The sequence below is a fragment of the Anguilla anguilla genome, chromosome 9 (genome assembly GCF_013347855.1).
Source record: "Anguilla anguilla isolate fAngAng1 chromosome 9, fAngAng1.pri, whole genome shotgun sequence".
Classification (NCBI taxonomy): domain Eukaryota; kingdom Metazoa; phylum Chordata; class Actinopteri; order Anguilliformes; family Anguillidae; genus Anguilla; species Anguilla anguilla.
This window is the reverse complement of record NC_049209.1, coordinates 51,227,077-51,235,771: the sequence shown is the minus strand read 5'-3', so window position 1 is coordinate 51,235,771 and position 8,695 is coordinate 51,227,077. Positions and strand designations below refer to the sequence as shown.

The 8,695-nt window shown below is 46.4% G+C and overlaps 1 protein-coding gene across 1 annotated transcript; it reads right to left on the bottom strand.

Annotated features, from left to right (window-relative positions):
- Positions 1–2,403: 2,403 nt before the first annotated feature.
- On the bottom strand, positions 2,404–6,636 carry rfc3 (replication factor C (activator 1) 3). Its single transcript, XM_035435034.1, has 9 exons — positions 6,451–6,636; positions 5,980–6,117; positions 5,756–5,823; positions 5,390–5,487; positions 4,324–4,505; positions 3,879–4,015; positions 3,431–3,529; positions 3,163–3,232; positions 2,404–2,791 (listed from the first exon to the last, which is right to left on the bottom strand). Exons 1-9 carry the CDS (start codon positions 6,535–6,537, stop codon positions 2,600–2,602), a joined length of 1,071 nt encoding a protein of 356 aa, XP_035290925.1. The 5' UTR covers positions 6,538–6,636; the 3' UTR covers positions 2,404–2,599.
- Between the last annotated feature and the right edge of the window lie 2,059 nt (positions 6,637–8,695).

Genomic DNA, 8,695 nt, shown 5'->3' with positions numbered 1-8,695 from the left:
TTGGAGCAGGCATTTGTGTCCATTCAGCCAGAAGAGCATTTTAGTGAGGTCGGGCACCGATTGGGTGATTCAGCCTGGCTCGCTGTTGGCTTTCAAATTGACCCCAAAGGTGTTTGATGTGGTTGAGGTCAGGGCTCTGTGTAGGCCAGTCAAGTTCTTCCACACTGTCCTTGACAGACCAAGACCAAGGGGTGTCCAGATGCTTTTGGTCATATAGTGCATGTAGAAATGTACCCTGCGCGCTCTGAGTAAGTTGGTTAAAGCATCTCAGTCGGTCTGATTAGCATAACATGCTCTGTTAACTCTGAGCCAGGGGTGTAAATTCAGGCGGAGTCACGCGTTTAAATGCACGTTACCTGCAAGGTTCCCAACCTTGGGATAACCGCCAAAATCGCCTTTGGCCTTGAACTCAATCAAATGACAGTTGGCGTATTGGCCCCTATATTTCCCTCCTATTTCAGGCTCGAGGAACGACGCAGGGCGACACAAATACTGAGCAGTGTCTCGTAATTATGATCAATAGAATTTACAAGTGGGCTTCATTTCAATAGCGCAGGGGGGTCAGTCTCCAGTCCTGGAGGCCTGCATTTCAGTCTGCTGCATTTCAGTGTGTTTCAGCACATAACTGCTGATTGCCGAGAGAGCCCATACAACTTTTCCCTAGGCCTAAATTGCTGCCAATTGAAATGAAACCATAAAACCCAGCCGACACTGTGGTCCTCCAGGACTGGAGTTAAACCTGCAGACACAGCGCCCCCTCCAGGACTGGAGTTAAACCTGCAGACACAGCGCCCCCTCCAGGACTGGAGTTAAACCTGCAGACACAGCGCCCCCTCCAGGACTGGAGTTAAACCTGCAGACACTGTGCCCCCTCCAGGACTGGAGTTAAACCTGCAGACACTGCAGCCTTCCAGGCCCGGAGTTAAACTCGCAGGCACTGCGGCCCTCCAGCACTGGAGTTTGACACCCCTGATATAGCGTCTTTCAGCCATTGAAATTTCAGCTCGGCATGTAATCAGTCGAATCTTCCCATCCTTACTGAAGCCACACCACCCATTGAGCACGGAGCACTTAGCCCATTTGTTTGCTGTTGGGCTCATAATGCTGGCTTATTAAAGACCAGCAAGAGGACAGGCTGCCAGTTGCCAGGATACAGGTGAGAAGTTCTCTGGGGGACGGGGCCAGATGGGCATCTGTCCCCGTAGCAGCGGTTGCTAGGCAACGTCGGGGGGGGGGGGGGGGGAGCCATCCCATTTGGGGATAACCTGTGCTGCTTTTTCAGCGGTGCACTGTGGGCCGGGGTCCAGGGTCTGACGTAGGGAATTTGTTTGCTTTAGGGGTTTATGGTCTGTGATTGTGGGACCAGAGGGGGTTTATGGGAGGTTTCCATGATTCCATATGATAAGGGTTAATGGTCATACCACAGTCATCAGACACATACTGTCCCTTGAACTTGAGTGCCGGTGTACATTATGCACGTAGGACAAAAGCACATTTTTACTTGCCTGCGTTCTGCCGGCTGACCCTGATTTCAGAGAATAACACGTTTGAGAATTTGGGCATTTCCCCTTCGTCTTCACCCGAGGGACATGTCCCAGGCACACAGGAGGCGATGCCCGCGCTGCGCGGGCGGTGCAGCTGAGGGACGCCGCACAGGCTGAATAAGGGATGGATTAACGTAAAGAGGTCACATGACCAGAGAAAACGAGAGAAAGCAGACCAACAAAACGTCCCCCTAACAGCCGTTTCCCTCTATTTAGACTATTTTTTTTTTATTGAAAGTGTTCGTATCTTAATGTGCTCAGAACACCGTGATGGACGGTCAACAGTCAGAGCCGTTTAAAATGGGCTTGTTCATCCAGGCAAACCGTAGCTCTTATCAGTGTAAAAGGGTTTCCTCTCCGGGGAGGCACGAGATCATCACTGTTTGCCAACCTGCTCTTCCCAGAAATGACTTAATAAAAAAAAAAATTAATAATAATAAATAAAAGATGAGTAATCTCGTTGCATGAGGACATGTCAGGATTAAAAATAGTTTTATTCCAGATTAAAGTCTTTATTACACACCAGGGGTGGGAACCCGTTTCCAGAGAGGTGTAACTACTTCTGATTTCCCATTAACAAAGCTTTTAGTAAAGTTATAGTGTGATCTACACGAGAACTGGCTTTGGTGGTTTGAGCCAATTAGCTAATTGGGTCAAGTTAATTGGTGGAAACAAGACGGCTTGTCTTCCCAACCAGTGAGCTGGGCTATGGTGTTGGAGTTGGATCAGGATTAGCAAGAGATGCACATAACAAAATTAATTTAACATCCTGCTTTATATAAAAAAATAAAATAAAGTATAAGATGGAAAGTTTTTTTTTCTCAAATGTGTCACTTCTGAAATAACTTTATGAAGCAGATTACATAATGAAATGATTCTTTAATAGTGAAGTAAGGAGAATATAATTCAGTGTTCCATTGACATTTCCAACGGTCAAACCAATCGCTGCGCTACATGGCCGCAGTGCAACCGTTCCCATGGAAACGCGGGAGTTTCGCTGTCCATCTCCTCCAGAAGCCGAGGGAGGGTGGGAGGTGGGGGGGGGGGGGGCGGTCTCAGATCATCATGGCGTCCAGCCCGTCCTCCATGAACTTCTTGTAGACGGCCATGAACTTGGCCACGAAGGCCTCCAGGTGGTAGATGGCCTTGTTGCCGAGCTGCAGGCGGTGCTCGTAGTGGGCGGCGGCCTGCGCCACCTCCGCCTTCAGGTGCCCGTCGCAGTTGCTCAGGAGCTCCGCCACAAGGCCCTGGGCACGGCGGGCGAGGCGGGCAGCGTTGGGGGAACAAAACAGACAAAGTCAGTCACACACTCTCACTCAGGGCAGGTTAAGGGAGGGACACAGGTGGAAATTAAGGGTGGATTTCCCACAGATATTAGGACTTTCTCAGCACAGCTTGGTGCACTAAGGCACACAGGCTAAGGCTCAGACTCTAGGTCAGACCTGAAGCCGTGCTGGACGCCCTGTGGTCTGTATGACATGACATGACTGATTGTGTTATTATGACAGCGATTCCCAGCCCTGTTCCTGGAGATCACTGTCGGTTTTCACTCCAACCCTAATATGGCACACCTGACTCTACTAATTAGCAGCTCAATAACCGATCGGACGGGCTGTACCTTGATGATGATCTCTGGGGGGATGCAGTGCGTGAGGAGCTCGTACAGCCTGGCCCGCACCTCCAGCAGCCTGCAACGACAGTTATGAGTGCGGTTAGTGACTGCTATGCGTGCGGATAGTCAGAGAGATCAGTGGTACTTTCTCAGTAAATAACTGATGTGAACGGCGTCCCTGTACAATATGGTCAGGTGATCACCCAGAGTAGAGCAGCACACGGGTGAGGGGAGGGGCGGAGCGGGGCGGGGCGGGACACGCCCCCACACTGACCTCTGAGGACTCTGCTGGCTGACGATGGCGTTGGCCGTCTCCTTCAGGTACACCTCCCAGTCTGTGTCCGGGATGTCCTGATCAGCCGAGAACGGGTACCTCAAACACAAGGATGGGGGGGGTGGGGGTGGTGAATTTATAAGCGGTGTATTACAGCTGTTTATAAACACTACTACAGCACAGCTCTTTGTTTATAAACTCTATTACAGCACTGTTCTGTGTTTATAAATGCTTAATTACAGCACAGTTCTGTTTATAAATGCTGTAATAAAGCACTGTTCTGTTTATAAATGCTTAATTACAGCACAGTTCTGTGTTTATAAGCCCTTTATTACAGCTCAGCTGAGTTTATAAATGCTTAATTACAGCACAGCTCTGTGTTTATAAATGCTTAATTACAGCACAGCTCTGTGTTTATAAATGCTGTATTAGAGCAGCTCTGACTCACTGCTGCACCCTGCAGGCCTCGCACATCAGCAGCGCTTTGCGCAGGTTGCGGCCGGACTTCTCCGCGATCCGCTTGGCCAGTTCCCCCGGCAACAGCAGCCCTTCCTTCCTGCACACGCTGGTCAGGACACTGCACACCTGAGCGAGAGAGGGAGGAGGCGAGTGAGCGCACCACAGGGAGAGAGAAGGTATGAGAGAAGCAGGATAGGAGGGGGAGACACAGTGGAGGGTATGCGGAAGAGTATTCAAACAAATTACACCAATTACAATACTTAAAAAAAAAGACTTTTTTATTTAAAAAAAAAAATATATATATATATGTATATATATATAAAAACATGACCAATGACAGGCCTTCAGTGGGACACACAGTCAGTCCCTGAACTCCCAGTCGCCGCCCCCCTCAGTGACCCCACCCCCCTCAAAGTGACCCCGCCCCCCCGTACCTCCTCCGTGCTGGGCAGGGCGACTCTCACGGCCAGGCACCTGCTCCGGATTGGGCCGATGACCTTGGAGGTGGAGTTACAGCACAGGATCAGCCTGCAGGTGGACATGTACTTCTCCATGGTCCGCCGCAATGCATGCTGGGCGTCCTTGGTGAGCCGGTCCACCTCCGTCAGCAGCACCACTGTCCCCCCGGGAAACACCGACATTGCCACGGTTACACCGAGTCATTAGTGGGCTTTCAAAGCAATCTATGCCATTCAAAGCACCATTTTGATTGCAATTTATAAATGCACTTGAGGCATCGTTGTTTTGTTGAAAAATGCTATTTATATTTTGCCTCTCCCTGCAATATAGGTAGGACAATTTTACGTAAAAATGACTTTTAAAAGGTAGCATATTGTGTAGCAATAACCAGGGGTCACAGGAACATGAAGGAGGATGGAGGGATGTACAGAATCATTCCCCATCTTTTAGAGCCTTTTAAAAAATGTGCACACTTCCTGTGCAGTTAGACGGTTAAACATTACACTACAGGAACACCTCGTGAACTGTGAGGGAACTATTTACGTCCAGTAATTTCCCCACTTTTTATGAGTTTGAGGCATAAACCCAGTTTTATACATAACCATGTTTAACTAAGCCTCATTTCCTCAGACACAAGTCGGAAGTAATCTGTTTTCAATTGCTGATGTGAGTGCCTTTTTCTGACATGGAATGTAGCATCTAATCTCCATCCCAGAGTGAAGTATTGCAGTAAACCAAAGACTTGCTGATACCTGCTCACCATACCTGCTCATAAACAAATCGGAAACCCTCAAACAAGGGAGGCAGTGTAGTATAAGGGTTAAAGAACTGGGCTTGTAACTCAGTTTGTGGGCTTGATTTTGAGCTGATAAGCTCTGGTCGTAACCATTAAGAAAGGTACTAGACTGATTCATAAAAGACTGATTCATAAAATATCCAGCTGTATAAATGGATTGTATGCAAGTTGCTCTAACAGCATCTGCTGAACCGTTAACATGTGATCTAATGTAATTGTATACTGCTTGTAGAAACGTGACTGACCTTTGAACTCTCTCTGCGTACTGGACTGGATCTGCTGTGACTGAGCCACGGTTTTGATCAGTTCCTGAATGACCACGCGGTCGCTGTTTCCAGCATCGCTGCAAGAGAACAATAGCAGAATGTGACAGCTTGCAGGGCGGTGGGGAAGGTCTCTCCGATCATGCCAGACACTCACTTCCAATTACAGCATTCATTCTCCAGGGAAAACCTATCCTCGAAAAGATGAGTGGTCACAAATACACAATTCTTCCAGATCACGCCCCCTTTAACGTGACGTCCCTGAACGCAAAACAGCGCGTGGCATTTGTTGAACTGATGGTTTAAAAGACAATTTCTCTCCAAATAGTATAACATGATGACGATTACCTCGCATTGACTTCCAGATGGTAGTTGCTTGCTATTGAGTTGATTTCAATCTTCTTTTTTGACGGAGCCTATGTAAGGATTATGATTAAAAATAGAGAACATCTTAGACATGTTGCATTTCGTTCGCCACTCCAAAGTCACTAAAATAGTAGCAACTAAGTTTTTGCAGCAAGTCTCCCACACGGAGCTAGTACTGAGTGTGTGTGAGGGTGCAGCTGTCTTACTGTAATGGACTGATGCTCGATCCGCAGTTTTTCCACCCCGGGTCCGTACAGCTCGCGTAGCAGACACATGATCCGCGTTTTCTTACCGGCCCCCGATGGACCGTAAACGAGCAAGTGGGGAAAGTCCCCGCATTGCACCTAAAACGCAGAAAACAGAACAATACTGATAAATGCTGCACTGTGCAACCTGTAGGCAGGCTACTTAACGCTACATCATTTAAAAGCTAACGTAACGTTATACCAAAAGGGACTAAGCTAGCAAGTTAAACAGCTTGCAAGCTAAATGTCATAATCAAATGCTTGTAGTTTACAGGTGGAACCAAATAAATATCCAAACCCTTTATCAGGAAACTACTGTTTAATGAAAAGTAGCTAGATAGTGATATAAGGTTTGTGAATTAACACTAACGTTAATGGTACAAAAAACTAGCAAACTAGTCGGTTAGTCATTTCTGCTACTAGACTTCTTACGAGATTTTTCAGCTGATTCGCCTGTTCTTTGTGATAGTCCAACTTTCCCAGAAGGGTAGGCCTGTATTTGTCAACCCATAAACTCATTTTGAGGCGTTTAATCCAATATCAAAGTATATGTTGTTAGCCCACTAAGCGCAACAGCACTTCCTCTCCCGCGAAATGACAACAAACTCGCGCGCTGTCTAGTTCATACAAAGTACATGGAGCCGAGGAGGACAAACTCTGCTGAAAGCGTTTTTGAAATTACGAGGGCGTTCCTTCTCCTGCAGGCGAAGCTATTGCGGAAACGTATCAAACAATTTAAAAAAAAGAATGTGGAACATGCTAGATTGTCACTGTTATGATTTATTGTGACTTCTGTTTGGAGAAGATGTCGTTGTGGTATTATCCACAGGACACACTGTGGCCAAAGGATATTGTGAATTTGGTTAGTGGTGGTAATCTCAATTGTATTATCCTTCCAAATTCAGACACAATGCAAATGAAAGGCAGTAATTACAACTGTAATTTCAAGCTTTTTTTATCGTTTGAAAACGCATGACCACCTTCGTGAACCTACCGTGAAAAGTGACGCAAACAATTGTTGGCTGTAAAATGTTCCACCTGCTTCCAGTAGGTGGCGACATAAGTCAACAGAACGGAGAGGAAGCCGAAACCTACTTGGAAGAAATTTGAGTGTTTTTTCTATCGAGTTGTTTTATGGATTAGTCAGTGTCTGAGTTCTTGGCTGCATAGTACGACTCTAAGCATATTTGTCAAAATGTGTATTTGGCAAATGTAAAAATTTACTGAGGGATTATGGGAACACAGAGAATGCAAATACAATGGGCGCGTGTAATCTTTGGTTTCTCTGCCTGAAGGTGTGTAACATGATAATCAAAAGCAATAAAAAAACTACATAACAGAATGCCTTTCCCCCCCTCCTCCCCTCCACACAGCCAGAGTTTGAAGTGTGGTCTGGCAAAACATTCTTGGATTAGGAAAGAGTCGTTCAGCAATTCTCAAACCTGGCCTTCAATGTGATCTCGCAGCCAATATCATCGCCGCTTTTCTTTTCTTCCGGATAGTTAAGTGATTGACTAATGTCACTGATTGGCCAGTTTCCACTCGCATGTTTTATCCAGCCTAAATCAATCCCTGATTAGAGGGGAAGAATGAAAACCACTGGTTGCCTTGACACCCAGATTTAAATCTTCCGCCCACTGTCTGGCAGTGCCCCATCTAGGAACTGAGCCCGCAATCTCTGACTTGCAGGCCCGGTTTCCAAAACCGCTACACTACACAGACACTGCCCGACTACTGCTTAACCCTTTAAGGTGCGAGATCACAACTATGTGATCAGAATGTTCTTAATTGAACATTCTAATGCTGATGTAACAATCACTACTAGTAATTGAAAGGAGCGCAGTTCTAGAACACTGACTTAGAATTTAGAGAAAAAGAAAACATTCCACAAAGCCTACTCTTCAAAGGGTCAACTTCTGGAAACAGGGAGGGAGAGCTGTAGTGATGCAGGCACGGACAGACCATGGATCAGTGAGCTGAGGGATTCTTTCGAGTGATGACAGGTGGTAATCTGTGCGGTGAGCTCCTACTTGTAAGTAGAAACTTCTCCACGTGTGGGGTATTCCATAGACGGGACTGTGGTGGTCAGGGTGCCCCACAGTACTACAGGAGAGTCAGTGATTATTTTACACTCTATCTGACTGGACATGGGCAGCTTTGGCCTGGCAAAGAATAATTGCTGTATTATACACCTGAGTCATTGTGTGTGTGTGTGTGTGTGTGTTTGTCTAGCTACGTGTGCATCCTCATGTTTTACAGTGACTTTGAAGTTTACATTTTTGCTATGTTCCCTGAGATAACAAGAACAGTACAGAAAAACAACAAACATATCAGTGAATCACAAAGACCAGCGGTGTTTTGAGCAAAAATATTTTCTATTGAAACAGGCAAAGGCTGGTTTGACCTTTTGTACGACAAAATATGTGGTAATAAGCTCTTAGAGCAGCCCTCCATTTTATCACCCTGGCAAAGGGAATACTGTAAATGTCTGGTAAATGACCGTGGGGAAATCTGTGTTCCATTATGTTATTTGTTGGCTTTTCTGAATCACACGTTCGTGGGTGGCTGGCAGTTCTAGACTCTTGTACATTCTTCAGTTAATTTTTATAAGTGTCGGTGACTTATGAGTCACCACAGCATCCTACCTGAGATTGGAGCCCATAACCACTTTTAACCA